Below are 20,190 nucleotides of genomic sequence, written 5' to 3'. Positions count from 1 at the left end.
CCCAGATCCCATCTTATATAAGTGAGGCAGGGATGGGGGCAGAGACATCCCCAGAGGCGCAAGGGTCACATGAGGGGGAACAGGGAGGGGGAAATCAGACCCACCCCCTAGGGGGACATGGACCCCACATCCCTGCCCACATTCAAAGGTAGGGAGAGCGTCTCAGACCCCCTCCACTCCCCCTCCCTCAAGAAAGGCAGCCCCTATAGATCACGACACACATGGGAAGAGAGAATTTGATGCTGACAGACACCCCTGGCTCTAGTTCCCTCAATCCTCTGTCATTTTCCCCCCACATCCCCCTTCTCCTGGCCCCCCCGCACCTCTCCTTGGCCCTTCTCCCCATCCCTATCACTCATCCTCATTTCTCCTGTCCCATAATCCCTCCCTTCCCATGCTGCAGCCCTGAGCCATCAAACACCTTCATCAAACACACCCAGTCCACCGGGGACTACTGCACCAGCCTGTGACCTCAGTCAATGGTGTCGTCCCAGACGTCGTGGAGTGAAGTTCTCAGATCTGGCTCAATCCTGTGAAGCCACCAGTGTCCGGGGTGGCCCCGGGGGCGGCACCGGGGAGAGTCAAGGCACACACCCTGCTGGAGCTTTTTTCTCCATCGCGGCGAGACGGCCACCGTGGCCGCGCCGCTTTTTGATAGAACGAACGGCGGATGGAAGGCCAGATCGCTGCAGGATTGTCAGGTTTCGCACCAAGTCAAGCCACTTTATGCCTGTCTTCCCCATCCCTCCCCACTCAAAAATTCTCCTCCCTTCCCAGCAAGCATTCATATGTCTAATTTCTCCCCTCCCCCCCGCAAAATAATACCATTGTTTGCATTCCCCCACCCCCATAACATTTTCCCTTCTCAGGACATCAAGGAAGTTTCTTCCCTGTATGGATTTGCTGATTCCAAACCCAACCAAAGCCCCGACTGCAACCGCTCCCGCATTCAAGATTTCAACCTCGTGTGGACTTTCTGATGTTTAATCAGATGCGAGTTCTGACTAAAGCTTCTCCCACAGTCAAGGCATTTATAGGGTCTTTCCCCCGTGTGGATTCTCCGGTGCGTAACTAGGTTGGAGCTCAGATTGAAGCTTTTCCCACAATCCAGGCATTTGTAGGGTCTCTCTCCCGTGTGGGTTCTCTGGTGTCGAATACAGGTTGAGCTGTCACTAAACCCTTTCCCGCATTCTGGGCATTTATAGGGTTTCTGTCCCGAATGGATTCTTCGGTGCTTAATCAGGGCTGAGTTGTCGCTGAACATTTTCCCACACTCTGGGCACTGACAGTTTTTTTCTCCCGTGTGGATTTTTTGGTGTGTCGTCAGGTTGGAGCTCTGAATGAAACTCTTCCCACATTTGGTGCATTTGTGGGGTTTGTCTCCCGTGTGGATTCTCTGATGCACGACGAGGCTCGAGCTCCGATTGAAACTTTTCCCGCAGTCGAGGCATTTGTAGGGCCTCTCCCCCGTGTGCGTTCGCTGGTGCAGAATAAGGTTGGAGCTCTGATTGAAACTTTTCCCGCACTCCTGGCATTTATAGGGCTTCTCTGCCGAGTGGGGGAGCTGAGATCTACCAAGCTGTTTGCTCATATTGAATCTTTTCTCACATTCGGTGGGTGGAGGTTTTTTTTCTCTTGTATGGGGTCTCTGCTGCATTGAGGTTTCCAGGATGTCCTTTCCACCTCTACTAGAGCTAATGGCTTGACACCCTTTCTTCCCTGGCTGCTTTCCCTGCTGCCTTTCTGCCCTGTGCTGACTCTCAGAAGCTTTTCCCTGCTCGAGGCTTGATGCAATGTCTTCTTTGGAGCATCTGGATGATGCCCCATGGGGTTGTGCCTCCTTACAGCCTGCCTGCCGTGGATTCTCTTCCTCATCCTCTCTCACCATCCTGTCGCCCGCTGGAGTAAAGAGAGAGAACCCGGACAGGAGTCATCCCCTCTGCTGGGGTGAAAGGAAAGAAAGGGGCATAGCAAAGAAGAGAGACACAGCACAATAATGGTTGGGGAGAATGAGGGCTTGTCTACCCGCAGGATCGACGGGCAGCGATCGATCCAGCGGGGGTCGATTTATCGCGTCTAATCTAGACACGATAAATTGACCGCCGAGCGCTCTCCCGCGACTCCGGCACTCCACCGGAGTGAGAGGCGCAGGTGGAGTCGACGGGGGAGCGTCAGCAGTCGACTCACCGCAGTGAAGACACTGCGGTGAGTAGATCTAAGTATGTCGACTTCAGCTACGTTATTCACGTAGCTGAAGTTGTGTAACTTAGATCGATCCCCGCCCCCAGTGTAGACCAGACCCGAGAAAGGTAAAAAAATTGACCTCTGCACTTCAGAGAAGGAAAATTTACACAAAGGGGGCACGTGGAGCGCTCTGATCGATTACAACCAGGTTATTCCTCCTCATCTTTCAAACTTGGAGTGTCCTCTGTCCCCTCCCCACAAATCCACCCCATATTTCCTCTCTCTAGCTTCACAATATAGTGGTTGCAGGTGGACTGCACATGTGTGTGTGTACGTGTGTAATAGAAATGAAGGCTTATCCCACCTATCAGGGATGGTCTAGGTCCTGCCTCAGCCCAGGGGGCTGGACTTGATGACTTCTCGAGGTCCCCTCCAGCCCTACGTTTCTATGATTCCTTCCAGCAGCGGTGAGGCCCTGGGGAGCTACAGAAGCAGTCAGTTCTCTGAACAGCGCTGCCTGATGACACTACGGTGTGAAGCTAGAGAGAGAGAGAGGAACAACACAGCGATGACGAGGGAAGCCTGCATGCTTGGAAGAGGAAGTGGAATAACCCAGTGGTAACGGATCACGGAACAGCAGGTGCCCACAAGGGAGAAATAGGATTCTGCCATGCACATGCTCAGGGGGAAGTAAATTTGGGGAGGGAGATCCTGCCAGCTGTCTATCAGGATGGGTGAGGCGCTGTGAGTGACATGGTCAGGGGTAGGACTCTACCTAATTCACGGTCCGTTTTGGTCAATTTCACAGTCATAGGATTTTTAAAATGGTAAATGTCATGATTTCAGCTATTTCAATCTGAAATTTCACGGTGCTGTAATTGTAGGGGTCCTGACCCAAAAAGGCGCTGTAGGGGAGTTGCAAGGTTACTGTAGGAGGGGTGGGCCTCGGGTACTGCTGCCCTTACTTCAGCGCTGCTGCTGACGGTAGCGCTGCCTTCAGAGCCGGACAGCTGGAGAGCGGTGGCTGCTGGCCGGGATCCCAGCTCTGAAGGCAGAGCCACCGCCAGCAGCAGCAATACAGACGGCATGGTATGGTATTGACACCTTTACTTCTGCGCTACTGCTGGGCCCTCAGTCAGCAGCCGCCACTCTCCGGCTGCCCTGCTCTGAAGCCAGCAGCACAGAAGTAAGGGTGGCATGGTATGGTATTGCCACCCTTACTTCTGCGCTGCTGTTGGCGGGGTGCTGCCTTCAGAGCTGGGTGCCCAGCTAACAACCGCCACTCTCCAGCCACCCAGATCTGAACGCAGCGCAGAAGTAAGGGTGGCACAACTGCAGAGTCTCAATGCGTGGATGAGACGATGGTGTAGGGGGGAGGGGTTTAGATTTATTAGGAACTGGGGAAACTTTTGGGAAAGGGGGAACCTATACAGGAAGGATGGGGGAAAGCTGACAGGTGCAGAGGAGCACATGATTTGGACATCCCTTAAGGGAGGATCTATTAATAGAGAATCTCTATGTCCTAGTGAGGACAATAGGATGGAAAATGATAAAATACAGGCAGGGTCTGATCAGAAACAATAAAATAAGAAAGTCCCATTCAATTCCATCATGTAATGGCAGACAGCTAAAAGGAGACAAGTTTTTAAAGTGCTTATATACCACTGCTAGAAGTCTAAAGAATAAAATGGGTGAACTAGAGTGCCCTGTATTAAATGAGGATATTGATATAATAGGCATCACTGAAACTGGGTGGAATGAGGATAATCAATGGGATACACTTAAATGGCTTTTCTCCTGTGTGCAGTTTCATATGGTTGTTCAGTGCCCACTTCTCTGTGAAACTTCTGTCACACAAGTGACAGTAATTCCAGGGTACAAAATATATCAGAAGGACAGAACAGGTCGTGCTGGTGGGGGAGTGGCATTATATGTGAAAGAAAGCGTAGAATCAAATGAAGTAAAAATCGTAAATGAATCAAACTGTAGCATAGAATCGCTATGGAGAGAAATTCCATGCTCTAATAATAAGAATATAGCGGTAGGGATATATTACTGACCATCTAACCAAGGAGCATAAACACTGGCAAATGAAGTGTAAAAGTACAATTAGGAAGGCCAAAAAAGAATTTGAGGAACAGTTAGCCAAAGACTCCAAATAATAGCAATTTTAAAAAAAATATTTGAGAAGCAGGAAGCCTGCTAAACAACCAGTGGGGCCACTGGACGATGGAGAAACTAAATGAATTCTTTGCATCGGTCTTCACGGCTGAGAATGTGAGGGAGATTCCCAAACCTGAGCCATTCTTTTTAGATGACAGATCTGAGGAACTATCCAGGATTGAGGTATCATTAGAGGAGGTTTTGGAACAAATTAAACAGCAATAAGTCACCAGGACCAGATGGTATTCACCCAAGAGTTGTGAAGGAACTCAAATGTGAAATTGCAGAACTACTAACTGTAGTCTCTTAACCTATCATTTAAATCAACTTCTGTACCATGAAATCTGGTCTCCCACCATGAAATCTGGTCTTCTGTGTGCTTTTACCCTTTACTATACAGATTTAACAGGGGAGACCAGCCTTTCTTAAATTGGGGGTCCTGACCCATAAGGAAGATGCAGGGGGGCTCACAAGGTAATTTTTTTGGCGGGTCACGATATTAACAACATAAGAATGGGCCTACTGGGTCAGACCAAAGGTCCATCTAGCCCAGTAGCCTGTCTTCCAACAATGGCCAGTGCCAAGTGCCCCAAAGGGGATGAACAGAACAGGTAATCAACAGAGGCTAGGGGCACCATTCCTCCCCATCCTAGCTAATAACCATTGATGGACCTACCCTCCATGAAATTATCTAGTTATTTTTTGAACCCTGTTATGGTCTTGGCCTTCACAACATCCTCTGGCAAGGGGTTCCACAGGTTGACTGTGCATTGTGCGAAGAAATACTTGCTTTTATTTGTTTTAAACCTGCTGCCTATTAATTCCATTGTGGTACCCCTGGTTCTTGTGTTATGAGAAGTAGTAAACAACACTTCCTTATCTACTTTCTCTACGCCAGTCATGATTGTATAGACCTCAACCATATCTCCCCTTAGCCATCTCTTTTCCAAGCTAAAAAGTCCCAGTCTTATGAATCTCTCCTCATACAGAAGCCGTTCAATACCCCTAATCATTTTTGTTGCCCTTTTCTGAACCTTTTCCAATTCCAATACATCTTTTTTGAGATGGGGCGACCACATCAGCACACAGTGTTCAAGATGTGGGCATACCATGGATTTATATAGAGGCAACATGATATTTTCTGTCCCATTATCTATCCCTTTCTTAATTATTCCCAGCATTCTGTTCACTTTTTTGACTGTCGCTGCACATTGAGTGGATGTTTTCAGAGAACTTTCCACCATGACTCCAAGATCTCTTTTTTGAGTGGTAACAGCTAATTTAGACCCCATCATTTTATATGTATAGTTGGGATTATTCTTTCCAATGTGCATTACTTTACATTTATCAACATTACATTTCATCTGCCATTTTGTTGCCCAGTCACCCTGTTTTGAGAGATCCTTTTGTAGCTCTTCGCAATCTTAACTATCTTTAGTAATTTTGTATCATCTGCAAATTTTGCCACCTCACTATTTACCTCTTTTTCCAGATCATTTATGAATATGTTGATTAGGACTGGTCCCAGAACAGATCCCTGGGGGACACCACTATTTACCGGTCTCCATTCTGAAAACTGACCATTTATACCTACCCTTTGTTTCCTATCTTTTAACCAGTTACCAATTCATGAGAGCACCTTCCCTCTTATCCCGTGGCAGCTTACTTTGCATAACAGCCTTTGGTGAGGGACCTTGCCAAAGACTTTCTGAAAATCTAAGTACACTATATCCACTGGATCCCCTTGGCCCACAAGCTTGTTGACTCCCTCAAAGAATTCTAGTAGATTGGTGAGGCATGATTTCCCTTTACTAAAACCATGTTGGCTCTTCCTCAACAAATTATGTTCATCTATATGTCTGACAATATTGTTCTTTATTATCGTTTCAACCAGTTTGCCCAGTACTGAAGTCAGGCTTACAGGCCTGTAATTGCCGGGATCACCTGTGGAGCCCTTTTTAAAAATTGGCATCACATTAGCTATCCTCCAGTCATCTGGTACAGAAGCTGATTTAAATAATAGATTACAGACTACAATCAAAACAATGAGGAGTCCTTGTGGCACCTTAGAGACTAACAAGTTTATTTGGGCATAATCTTTCGTGGGCTAGAACCCACTTCATCAGATGTAGGGAGTGGAAAATACAGTATCAGGTATAAATACACAGCACATGAAAAGATGTGCCAGCAATGCCCCTCTCCCATGTACAATGGCCAAACTGGACAGTCTCTACGCAAAAGAATAAATGGACACAAATCTGACATCCTGAATTATAACATTCAAAAACCAGTAGGAGAGCACTTCAGTTTCCCTGGACACTCAATAACAGATCTAAAAGTGGCAATTCTTCAATAAAAAAACTTCAGAAACAGACTCCAACGTGAAACTGCAGAACTGGAATTAATTTGCAAACTGGACACCATCAAATTAGGCCTGAATAAAGACTGGAAGTGGTTGGGTCATTACAAAACCTAATTTCCCCCATACTAATTTCTCCCTACTATTACTCACACCTTCTTGTCAACTGTTTGAAATGGGCCACTCTCATTACCACTACAAAAGTGATTATTCCTCCCTTGGTATCCTACTGTTAATTGAATTGTCTGTTTAGACCAGGGGTCGGCAACCTTTCAGAAGCGGTGTGCCGAGTCTTCATTTATTCACTCTAATTTAAGGTTTCGCGTACCTGTAATACATTTGAATGTTTTTAGAAGGTCTCTTTCTAGAAGTCTATAATATATAACTAAATTATTGTTGTATGTAAAGTAAATATGGTTTTTAAAATGTTTAAGAAGCTTCATTTAAAATTAAATTAAAATGCAGAGCTCCCCTGACTGGTAGCCAGGACGCGGGCAGTGTGAGTGCCACTGAAAATCAGCTAGTGTGCCGCCTTTGGCACGCGTGCCATAGGTTGCCTACCCCTGCGTTAGACTGACCTCCCACTTGGTAAGGCAACTCCCATCTTTTCATGTATTTATACCTGCTACTGTTTTTTCCATTCCATGCATCTAATCAAGTGTGTTCTAACCCATGAAAACTTATGCCCAAATAAATTTGTTAGTCTCTAAGGTGCCACAAGGATTTCTGGTTGTTTTTGCTGATACAGACTAACACGGCTACCCCTCTGAAACCAGACTACAGTCAGTAGTTCTGCAATTTCACATTTGAGTTCCTTCACAACTCTTGGGTGAATCCCATCTGGTCCTGGTGACTTATTGCTGTTCAATTTATCAATTTGTTCCAAAACCTCCTCTAATGATACCTCAATCTGGGACAGTTCCTCAGATCTGTCACCTAAAAAGAATGGCTCAAGTTTGGGAATCTCCCTCACATCCTCAGCCATGAAGACCGATGCAAAGAATTCATTTAGTTTCTCCGCAACGGTCTTATCGTCCTTGAGTGCTCTTTTAGCACTCGACTGTCCAGTGGCCCCACTGGTTGTTTAGCAGGCTTCCTGCTTCTGATGTACTTAAAATTTTTGCTATTACTTTTTGAGTCTTTGGCTAACTGTTCCTCAAATTCTTTTTTGGCCTTCCTAATTGTACTTTTACACTTCATTTGCCAGTGTTTATGCTCCTTCTATTTTCCTCACTAGGATTTAACTTCCACTTTTTAAAGGATGCCTTTTTGCCTCTCACTGCTTTTTTTACTTTGTTGTTTAGCCACGGTGGCTCTTTTTTGGTTCTCTTACTACGTTTTTTAATTTGGGGTGTACATTTCAGTTGAGCCTCTATTATGGTGTCATTAAAAAGTTTCCACGCAGCTTGCCGAGATTTCACTTTTGGCACTGTACCCTTCAATTTCTGTTTAACTAACCTCCTCATTTTTGTGGAGTTCCCCTTTCTAAAATTAAATGCTCCAGTGTTGGGCTGCTGTGGTGTTTTTCCTGCCACGGGGTTATTAAATTTAATTATATTATGGTCACTATTACCAAGCGGTCCAGCTATATTCACCTCTTGGACCAGATCCTGTGCTCCACTTCGGACTAAATCCAGAATTGCCTCTCCTCTGGTGGGTTCCAGGCCCAGCTGCTCCAAGAAGCAGTCATTTAAGGTGTCAAGAAACTTTATCTCTGCATCCTGTCCTGAGATGACATGTACCAAGTCAATACGGGGATGATTGAAATCCCCCATTATTATTATTATTATTGAGTTTTTTTATTTTAATAGCCTCTCTAATCTCCGTGAGCATTTCACAGTAACTATCACCATCATGGTTAGATTGTCGGTAATATATCCCTACCACTATATTCTTATTATTAGAGCATGGAATTTCTCTCCATAGAGATTCTATGCTACAGCTTGATTCATTTACGATTTTTACTTCATTTGAGTCTACGCTTTCTTTCACATATAATGCCACTTCCCCACCAACACGATCTGTTCTGTCCTTCCGATATATTTTGTACCCTGGTATTACTGTATCTGATTGATTATCCTCATTCCACCAAGTTTCTGTGATGCCTATTATATGAATATCCTCATTTAATACGAGGCACTCGTTCACTCATTTTATTATTTAGACTTTTAGCAGTGGTATATAAGCACTTTAAAAACTTGTCTCCTTTTAGCTGTCTGCCATTACACCATGGAATTTAATGGGACTCTTTTTATTTGACTGTTTCTTATCAGACCCTGCCTATATTTTATCATTTTCTATCCTCTCATCCTCACTAGGACATAGAGATTCTCTATTCATATTTCCTCCCCTAAGGGATGTCCGAACCACGTGTTCCTCCACACCTGTTGGCTTTCCCCCAGCCCTTAGTTTAAAAACTGTTCTACAACCTTTTTAATGTTAAGTGCCAACAATCTGGTTCCATTTTGGTTTAGGTGGAGCCCATCCTTCCTGTATAGGCTCCCCCTCTCCCAAAAGTTTCCCCAGTTCCTAAGAAATCTAAGCCCCTCCTCCCTACACCATCGTCTCATCCACACATTGAGACTCTGCAGTTCTGCCTGCCTAGCTGGCCCTACACGTGGAACTGGGAGCATCTTAATGCTACCATGGAGGTCCTGGACTTCCATCTCTTACCTAGCAGCGTACGTTTGGCCTCCAGGACCTCTCTCCTATCCTTCCCTATGTCATTGCTACCTACATGTTCCACGACCACCGTCTCCTCCCCGGCACTACAGATAAGTCTATCTAGATGTTTTGAGAGATCCGCAACCTTTGCACCAGGCAGGCAAATCACCATGCAGTTCTCCTGATCATCACAAACCCAGCTATCTATGTTTCTCATTATCAAATCACTCATTACTAATACCTGTTTCTCCCCCAGAGAGGTATCCTCAGTGCGAGAGGATACCACAACATCGTCTGGAAGGAGGGTCCCAACTATGGGATTTTTCCTTCTGCTCCAGTTGGATGCTCTCCTTCCCTGGGACTTTCATCCTCCGCAACAGCACAGAAAGAAAGAGATCTTGGAGTCACTGTGGATAGTTCTCTGAAAACATCCACTCAATGTGCAGCGGCAGTCAAAAAAGCGAACAGAACGTTGGGAATAATTAAGAAATACTTCCTTTTGTTTGATTTAAACCCGCTGCCTATGAATTTCATTGGGTGACCCTGATTCTTGTGTTATGTGAAGGGGTAAATAACACGTCCTTATTCACCTTCTCCACACCAGCCATGATTTTATAGATTTCTATCATATCCCCCCCTTTAGCGGTCTCTTTTTCCAAGGTGAACAGTTACAGTCTTTTTAATCTCTCCTCATAAGGAAGCTGTTCCATACCTTAATTGTTCTGGTTGCTCTTCTCTGTACCCTTTCCAATTCTAATATAACTTTTTTGAGATGGGGTGACCAGAACTGCACACAGTAGTAAAACTCTGGATTTATATAGAGGCAATATGATATTTTCGGTCTTGATGCCTATTCATTTTCTAATGGTTCCTAACATTCTGTTTGCTTTTTTGACCGACGCTGCACATTGAGCAGATGTTTCCAGAGAACGAACCACAATGACTCCAAGATCTCTCTCTTGAGTGGTAACAGCTCATTTAGACCCCATCATTTTGTAAGTATAGTTGGGATTATGTTTCCAATATGCATTACTTTGCATTACGCAACATTTAATTTCATCTGCCATTTTGTTGCCCAGTCAGCCAGTTCGGAGAGATCCCCTTGTAACTCTTTGTAGTCAGCCTTGGAGTTAATGATCTTGAGTAATTCTGTATCATCTTCAAACTGCCACCTCACAGTTTACCTCTTTTTCTAGATCATTTATGAATATGTTGAATAGGACTGATCCTAGTACAGATCCCTGGGGGACACCACTATTTACCGCTCTCCATTCTGAAAACTGACCATTTATTCCTACCCTTTGTTTTTTATCTTTTAACCAGTTACTGCTCCATGAGAGGACCTTCCCTCTTATCCCTTGACAGCTTACTTTACTTAAGAGCCTTTGGTGAGGCACCTTGCAAAGGCTTTCTGAAAGTCCAAGTACTCTGTATCCACTGGGTCACCCTTGTCCACATGCTTGTTGACCCCCTCAAAGAATTCTAATAGATTGGTGAGACATGATTTCTGTTTACAAAAACCACGTTGACTCCTTCCCAACTAACCATGTTCATCTATGTGTCTGATAATTCTGTTCTTTACTATAGTTTTAACCAGTTTGTCCAATACTGAAGTTAGGCTTACCGGCCTGTAACTGTCAGGATCGCCTCTGGTGCCTTTTTTTAAAAAAAAAAAAAATCGGTGTTATATTAGCTATCCTCCAGTCATCTTGTACAGAAGCTGATTTAAATGATAGGTTACATACCACAATTAGTAGTTCTGCAATTTCACATTTGAGTTCCTTCAGAACTCTTGGGTGAATCCCATCTGGTCCTGGTGACTTATTATTGTTTAGTTTATCAATTTGTTCCCAAACCTCCTCTAATGACACCTCAGTCTGGGACAGTTCCTCAGATTTGTCACCTAAAAAGAATGGCTCGGGTTTGGGAATCTCCCTCACATCCTCTCAGTCATGAAGACGGATGCAAAGAATTCATTTAGCTTCTCCCCACAGCCTGGTCCTCCTTTAGCACCTCAATCGCCCTGTGGCCCCACTGACTGTTTGGCAGGTTTCCTGCTTCTGATGTACTCAAAAAGCTTTTTGTGTCTTTTGCTAGCGGCTCTTCAAAGTCTTTTTGGCCTGCCTAAATAAACGTTTACATCTGACCTGCCACCGTTTATGTTCCTTTCTGTTTTCCTCAGTTAGATTTGACTTCCAATTTTTAAAGGACGCCTTTTTGCCTCTTTTTTGTTGTTTAGCCAAGGTGGGTTTTTTTTTTTTTTGGTCCTCTTACAGTTTTTTAAATTAAATTTGGGCACACATTTAATTTGAGCCTCTGTTATCGTGGTTTTAAAAAGTTTCCATACAGCATGCATGCAATTCACTCTTGTGACAGTTCCTTTTATTTTCCGTTTAGCTAGCTTCCTCATTTTTGGGCAGTTCCTCTTTTTTTAAGCGAAATGCTACTGTGGTGGGCTTCTTTGGTATTTCCCTCCCAAGGATGTTTAAATTTAATTACATTATGGTTGCTGTTGCCAAGCAGTTCAACTATATTCACTTCTTGGACCAGATCCTCTGCACCACTTAGGACTAAATGAAGCATTGCCTCTCCTCTTGTGGGTTCTAGGACTAGCCACTCCCAAAAAGCCGTCGTTAATGGAGTCTGGAAATGTTATCTCCGTTCAGAGAGGACATGTACCCAGTCAGTACAAGGATCGTTAAAATCCCCCATTATTAGGGAGTCTTCTATTTTTGTAGCTTCTCTAATCTCTGTGAGCATTTCACAATCACCATCACCATCCTGGTCTGGTGGTTGGTAGTATATACCTGCTGCTATATATCTTCTTATTCAAGCATGGAATTTCTATCCATAGAGACAGAAATTGACTAACAAACTCTTATTGTATTACTGACGAGTAAACCCATGGGTGACATTCTCCACTTAAGAATCAGCGGACGGGGAAAGGCGAGGGCTGGCAAACTATGACGGGGCAACCAAAAAGAATAGCTGGGTGTCACCAACTGCTCCTGGTAGCAAGTTGTGCCAGCGAACAGTTTGTAAAACTAGAGTTAATGCCACTCCACAAACGATTTCCGACCAGAATTGGCTACTTTGCTGTTATGGAGCATGCTCCAGCGATCTGAATGCACGGAGTAACATGTGCTGAAGGTGCATCTGCTCACTGCTTTAAAGAGGAACAGAGGGGCTGGCTCGCAGGGGAGCGATGGGCAGAATTTGACCCGGGGATTGTAAACCAGATAGACACTACGTGGTGCTGGAGCTGGGGTTGAAATAGGGGGAGATGGGTTGCAAAGTGGTAGAGAGGAAAAACCCTAGAATACGAGGGGTTGCAGAGGGGATGAAAGTTACCACAAACAGGTGAAGTAGGGTGAGGGTGGTGGATGGGCTTTTATTCCTCTTTAGGTAGCACATCTCAGCCCCAACCCCCACAGCTGTGGTGTTGAAGTCACAATGGGCCCATAGATACAGCAGCTCTTCTCTATCTGAAATGAGGTCTCAAGCTGCCGAAGGAGGCTGGATTCGGTGAAGGGGTTTGCACATCCACCACCTTAACTAATTTTGGAATTCTTGTTCATGTCTTTGGTGTGAAAAGAATTCCTTGTTCGTTTATGCAGGTGTCACCTGCCTGCACAGAGCCTCATGGATCCCTCGCAAATCTGTCTTATCTGCTCTTCTGATTGTCTCAATGGTGATCCACTGCCCATGTAGATTCATTCCATTGATTTGTGTATTTATTTAAATGGTGGTTTTATGACTCCTTGTCCTTAGCCCACCAGTGTTTAGCTTGGTTAACAGCGTGCAGGTGGATGTCACGGTGCCACTTAATGGAGGGTTCACAGAAAAGGATCATTGAGGCTAGTCGCTAAGCAATCCCTTCATAAGAGTGTTTTGTAGTATAACGTGTCCTAGATTCTTATTCTGATCTGGTAATTTACCATTTTTATTTCAAAATTGCCGCTTTTCTTCTACTCCCCATTCCCATTTATACACCCAAGGATTACATTAGCTCCTTCTGTCACAGCATGCTGAGTTCCTTGCCCACTAGGACCCTTAAATCCATTCCAGAGTCACTGCTTTCCAAGACAGTCTCTCCCCCCACCTCTCCTCTGGTCTGTAGTTATGACCTCAATTCTTTGGGCTAGGTTTTCAAAGCTATCTAGGGTACCCAAAAATGCAGCTCCTATAAGCGCCACATGGATCAGGTTGCCACTGTGCTAGGACCTGTACAAACTCAAAACATGCCATTTGCGCCTTTGAAAATCTCCCCCTAAAATATTAGCGTAGACAAGGTCTTAATTCTTTTTTTTAACTCTTGATCTAACAGGCATTTTCCTTCTACAGTTTGTTTGTATTCCACTTTGTCTGACATTTGCTGCTTCTGAAGGAACTCAAAGCCAATTCGTACAAACAGTTACCCAAAAAAGTACTGTATGTTACTACAAATTGTTCAAGCCAGATCCCCATCTGGTGTCAATGGATCACAACTCCACCAGCATAAACGGGGCCAGATCCCCAGCTGGTGTCATAAGAACATAAAAATGACCCTACTGGGTCAGACAAAAAGGTCCATCTAGCACAGTATCCTGTCTTCCGACAGTGGCACGTGCCAGGTGTCCCAGAGGGAATGAACAGAAGAGGTAATCATCAAGTGATCCATCCCCCGTCGCTCATTGCCAACTTCTGGCAAACAGAGGTTAGGGACACCATCCCTGCCCATCCTGGCTAATAACCATTGATGGACCTCTCCTCCATGAAATTATCTAGTTCTTTTTTGAACCCTGTTATGGTCTTGGCTTTCCCAACATCCTCTGGCAAGGAGTTCCACGGGTTGACTGTGCGTTGTGTGAAGAAATACTTGCTTTTATTTGTTTTAAACCTGCTGCCTATTAATTTCATTTGGTGACCCCTAGTTCTTGTGTTATGAGAAGTAGTAAGCAACACTTCCTTATCTACTTTCTCTACGCCAGTCATGATTGTATAGACCTCAATCATATCTCCCCTTTAGCCGTCTCTTTTCTAAGCTGAAAAGTCCCATTATCTTATGTCTTATTAATAAGTCTTATTAATCTCTCCTCATACGGAAGCTGTTCAATACCCCTAATCATTTTTGTTGCCTTTTTCTGAACCTTTTCCAATTCTAATATACCTTTTTTGAGATGGGGTGACCACATCTGCACACAGTATTCAAGATGTGGGTGTACCATGGATTTATATAGAGGCAACATGATATTTTCTGTCCCATTATCCAACCCTTTCTTAATAATTCCCAGCATTCTGTTCACTTTTTTGACTGCCGCTGCACATTGAGTGGATGTTTTCAGAGAACTATCCACAATGACTCCAAGATCTCTTTCTTGAGTGGGAACAGCTCATTTAGACCCCATCATTTTATATGTATAGTTGGGATTATGCGTTCCAATGTGCATCAACGTTAAATTTCATCTGTCATTTTGTTGCCCAGTCACCCAGTTTTGAGAGATCCTTTTGTAGCTCTTCACAGTCTGCCTGGGACTTAACTATCTTTAGTAATTTTGTATCTGCAAATTTTGCCACTTCACTGTTTAGCCCTTTTTCCAGATCATTTATGAATATGTTGAATAGGACTGGTCCCAGAACGGACCTCTGGAGGACACCACTATTTATCTCTCTCCATTCTGAAAACTGACCATTTATACCTACCCTTTGTTTTCTATTAACAAGTTAACAATCCATGAGATCACCTTCCCTCTTATCCCATGGCAGCTTACTTTGCTTAAGAGCCTTTGGAGAGGCACCTTCCAAAGGCTTTCTGAAAGTCCAAGTACTCTGTATCCACTGGGTCACCCTTGTCCACATGCTTGTTGACCCCCTCAAAGAATTCTAGTAGATTGGAGAGGCATGATTTCTCTTTACTAAAACCATGTTGACTCATCTATGTCTGACAATATTGTTCTTGATTATAGTTTCAACCAGTTTGCCCGGTACTGAAGTCAGGCTTACAGGCCTGTAACTGCCAGGATCACTTCTGGACCCCTTTTTAAAAATTGGCATCACATTAGCTATCCTCCAGTCATCTGGTACAGAAGCTGATTTAAATGATAGACTACAGACTACAGTTAGGAGTTCTGCAATTTCACATTTGAGTTCCTTCACAACTCCTGGGAGAATCCCATCTGGTCCTGGTGACTTATTGCTGTTTAATTTATCAATTTGTTCCAAAACCTCCTCTAATGATACCTCAATCTGGGACAGTTCCTCAGATCTGTCACCTAAAATGAATGGCTCAGGTTTGGGAATCTCCCTCACTTCCTCAGCTGCAAAGAATTCATTTAGTTTCTCCACAATCAGGGCTGGCGGTCACTTAGGGCACTACAATTTGGGGGGCGGCGACCGCGGTGGTATTTCGGTGACGGGACCTTCCGCCGCCTCTGTGGGGGGCTGGCATTTCAAGGCGGGACCTTCCGCCGCCTAGGGCGGCAGAAAAACTGGCGGCGCTCCTGTCCACAATGGCCTTATCATCCTCGAGTGCTTCTTTAGCACCTTGATCATCCAGTGGCCCCACTGGTTGTTTAGCAGGCTTCCTGCTTCTGATGTACTTTTAAAAAATTTTGCTATTACTTTTTGAGTCTTTGGCTAACTGTTCCTCAAATTCTTTTTTGGCCTTCCTAATTGTATTTTTACACATAATTTGCCAGTGTTTATGCTCCTTCTATTTTCCTCACTAGGATTTAACTTCCACTTTTTAAAGGATGCCTTTTTGCCTCTCACTGCTTCTTCTTTGTTGTTTAGCCACCGTGGCTCTTTTTTGGTTCTCTTACTATGTTTTTTAATTTGGGGTGTACATTTCAGTTGAGCCTCTATTATGGTGTCTAAAAAGTTTCCACGCAGCTTGCAGAGATTTCACTTTTGGCACTGTACCCTTCAATTTCTGTTTAACTAACCTCCTCATTTTTGTGTAGTTCCCCTTTCTAAAATTAAATGCTCCAGTGTTGGGCTGCTGTGGTGTTTTTCCAGCCACAGGGTTATTAAATTTAATTATATTATGGTCACTATTACCAAGCAGTCCAGCTATATTCACCTCTTGGACCAGATCCTGTGCTCCACCTAGGACTAAATCCAGAATTGCCTCTCCTCTGGTGGGTTCCAGGAACAACTGCTCCAAGAAGCAGTTGTTTAAGGTGTCAAGAAACTATTTCTGCATCCCATCCTGAGGTGACATGTACCCAGTCAATATGGGGATAATTGAAATTCCCCATTATTATTATTTAGTTTTTTTATATCAATAGCTTCTCTAATCTCCCTGAGCATTTCACAGTCACTATCACCATTATGGTCAGGTGGTCAGTAATATATCCCTACTGCTATATTCTTCTTATTAGAGCATGGAATTATTATCCATAGAGATTCTATGGTACAGTTTGATTAATTTACAATTTTTACTTCATTTGATTCTACGCTTTCTTTCACATATAATGCCACTCCCCCACCAGCACGATCTGTTCTGTCCTTCCGATATATTTCGTACCCTGGTATTACTGTATCCCATTGATTATCCTCATTCCACCCAGTTTCTGTGATGCCTATTATATCAATATCCTCATTTAATACAGGGCACTCTAGTTCACCCATTTTATTCTTTAGACTTCTAGCAGTGTATATAAGCACTTTAAAAACTTGTCTCCTTTTAGCTGTCTGCCATTACACGATGGAATTGAATGGGACTCTTTTTTTTATTTGACAGTTTCTGATCAGACCCTGCCTGTGTCAGTGGATCACAGCTCCACCGAAATAAACGGGGCCAGATCCCCAGCTGGTTTCAATGGATCACAGCTCCATGGAATAAATGGGGCCAGATCCCCAGCTAGTGTCAATGGATCACTGCTCCACCGGGATAAATGGGGCCAGATCCCCAGCTGGTGTCAATGGATCACAGCTTCATCGGGATAAATGGGGCCAGTTCCTGAGCTGGTGTCAATGGATCACAGCTCCACTGGGATAAATGGGGCCAGATCCCGAGCTGGTGTCAATGGATCACAGCTCCACTGGGATAAATGGGGCCAGATCCCGAGCTGGTGTCAATGGATCACAGCTCCACTGAAATAAATGGGGCCAGATCCCGAGCTGGTGTCAATGGATCACAGCTCCATGGAATAAATGGGGCCAAATCCCCAGCTGGTGTCAATGGATCACAGCTCCATCGGGATAAATGGGGCCAGTTCCCGAGCTGGTGTCAATGGATCACAGCTCCACTGGGATAAGTGGGGCCAGATCCCGAGCTGGTGTCAATGGATCACAGCTCCACCGGGATAAATGGGGCCAGATCCCGAGCTGGTGTCAATGGATCACAGCTCCACCGGGATAAATGGGGCCAGATCCCCAGCTGGTGTCAATGGATCACAGCTCCACCGGGATAAATGGGGCCAGATCCCCAGCTGGTGTCAATGGATCACAGCTCCACCGGGATAAATGGGGCCAGATCCCCAGCTGGTGCATACTGACCACAGCACTTTTGACTTCCTGGAGCGACACTGATTTGATACCAGCTGAGGATTTGGCCCCGTTGGTTTTGCACCACACAAACACACATTTTGCACGGATTCCCCTAGTCCGCGCGAGGAGATGAACATTCACCCATAACAAAGGAGAACCATTAAATGCAATAAAATAAAGCACAAGAAATCAAGCTGAGCCGATCTTCCAAATTCAGATCCCCAGTCAACGGCTCCGGGGGCTGGGGTTGTTTAACCAGAGTCGGCAGAGCATTTAGCGAGCAGGGTCAGCTGCAGAGGGGGGGTCACTGGCAGGCATGGGATGGGCAAGTCTCTTACCTTGGCTCCAAGTGGAGCAGGCGCTGCTCAGTGGGAGGTGTTTTCCTCCTGGATCTGGGGTCCCAGCTCTTTGGGGGTGGGGGAGCCGGAAGATCGGCCTCTTGGGAAGCCGTAGGGCTGAGACTCCCGCGAGATGAACCTCTCCCCTCTGCGGCCGGGGCTCGGGGATCTGGCAAGGGGACGCCGCAGGGCGCCGGGCAGGCACACGGCAGCGCCCGGGAGTTACCCTGTAGCGAGTGAAATCCGCTTCCTGCTGCTGGGGCCGTGTGTGACCTCCCGTCCCCGCTCCCAGCCCAGCGCCTCCTGGGTCCTAGCGAGCCCTCGATTGCTTGGCCGCCACCTGCCTCTCGGGGGCGGGCAGCACCTCCCAGCATCGCGCCGCGTGGCCTGCGGTGGATTAGCAGGAAGGGGAGAAGGGGGATCAAAGGGAGGGGAGAGAGGGTGACACAGAGGTGAGAGGGGGGGATGTCTGCTTTGGGGGTGTGGTTAGAAAAATCTAACCCCATTTCTGCCCCCGGAGACAAGCTGTGGGGCTTCTTGAACAATACCAGGGGTGGGCAAACTTGTTGGCCCGAGGGCCACAGCTGGGTGTGGAAATTGTATGGCGGGCCATGAATGCTCATGACATTGGGGGTTGAGGTGCGGGCGGGGGTGAGGGCTCCGGCTGGGGGTGCGGGCTCTGGGGTGGGGCTGGGGATGAGGGTTTGGGGTGCGGGAGGGTGCTCCGGGCTGGGATCAAGGGGTTCAGAGGGCGAGAAGGGGATCAGGGCTGGGGCAGGGGGTTGGGGCACGGGAGTGGGTCAGGGTTGCAGGCTCTGGGCGGCGCTTACCTCAAGCAGCTCCCAGAAGCAGTGGCATGTTCCCCCTCTGAGTCCTGCGCAGCTCGGCAGCTCTGCACGCTGCCCTGATTGGCCGCGGTTCCTGACCCATGGGAACTGCGGGGCAGCGCTTGGGACAGGGGCAGTGTACGGAGCCCCCTGGCTGCCCCTACGCATTGGAACCAGAGCTGGGACATGCCACTGCTTCCAGGAGCCGCACGGAGTGGGGCAAGCCCCTGGCCCCACTCCCCGGCTGGACCACCACAGCAGGGCAAGCCCCGGACCCTGCTCCCCGGTGGGAGCTCGAGGACTGGATTAAAACATCTGGAGGGCCGGATGCGGTCCCCGGGCCGTAGTTTGCCCACCCCTGAACTACAGAGAGATGTGGAAATCTCCCCATAACATGCTAGTAGGCACATGGTTACTCCACCAGGTCTAAAAGGACTGAGGGGACCTGGTCATGTGTTAATGAGCCGTGCAGAGGGTGATTCTGTTATAATGAATCATAGCGTAGATAGGCCTGGCTTGACATGAGGCATTAAACACACAGGGGAAGGCCTTATTTTTTGCAACACAGGATGTGTGTGTGTGGGGGGGAGAATAGATTATTAGGCTGAAACAGAATGTTGGTGCTAACTCAAAGAAGTGACTAGGTGGGTCAGGTAAAGAGACGCAATGCCTGAGCGAGCTAAAGATCCGAGGGAGAACCCGTAGGGGACTATTTATTAGGAAAAAGATCATAGGAGTGTAAAAACAAGTAGGGCGAACACACGCAGCGCGTGGCCAGAGCGTGCGGTGCAGAGATTGGATATTTGCTAAGTAACGGCGCCAGTTTTAACATGGGCGATGCAACGTAGAGTGAAGGCAAAGAGATGGAGACATGTATATAAAGAGAGAGGGGTTGCCTGTAACTTTGGAGTCGCGCTGTCCTCTGTATTTACCTCCTGCATTTATATTTAATTAGCTCAGTGTAGCCTGGCTGGATGCTCAATAAAAAAAATACTTGAGGGACGAAGTCAGGAGTTGAACTGAGTTTTTGGGAAGCTGAGTGGAAAGAGATTTCAGAGGGAATTTCAGCTCAGTGGTGCTGGGACGCCCATCACGTAACTGATTTTGATAAAAAATCCCCTCCGATTATAATCCATTCTCTCTATTTATGCATTATGAGTATCTGCATAAATTGCTTATTTTC

At 46.0% G+C, this 20,190-nt stretch overlaps 1 protein-coding gene across 3 annotated transcripts; it reads right to left on the bottom strand.

Moving 5' to 3' along the window:
• Positions 1-342: 342 nt before the first annotated feature.
• On the bottom strand, positions 343-18,574 carry LOC128847650 (zinc finger protein 239-like). 3 transcript variants are annotated; one of them, XM_054047236.1, is made up of 3 exons: positions 18,181-18,574; positions 2,549-2,723; positions 343-1,899 (listed from the first exon to the last, which is right to left on the bottom strand). In XM_054047236.1, exon 3 carries the CDS (start codon positions 1,886-1,888, stop codon positions 950-952), a length of 939 nt encoding a protein of 312 aa, XP_053903211.1. In that variant the 5' UTR covers positions 1,889-1,899; positions 2,549-2,723; positions 18,181-18,574; the 3' UTR covers positions 343-949. The 3 variants fall into 3 exon arrangements, with proteins under 3 accessions (XP_053903211.1, XP_053903210.1, XP_053903209.1); XM_054047235.1 differs by lacking the exon at positions 2,549-2,723 and having other exon boundaries at positions 343-1,942; XM_054047234.1 differs by lacking the exon at positions 2,549-2,723.
• Positions 18,575-20,190: the final 1,616 nt, after the last annotated feature.

Source organism: Malaclemys terrapin, chromosome 13 (genome assembly GCF_027887155.1).
Source record: "Malaclemys terrapin pileata isolate rMalTer1 chromosome 13, rMalTer1.hap1, whole genome shotgun sequence".
Taxonomy (NCBI): domain Eukaryota; kingdom Metazoa; phylum Chordata; order Testudines; family Emydidae; genus Malaclemys; species Malaclemys terrapin.
This window is presented reverse-complemented; position numbering and strand designations above follow the sequence as displayed.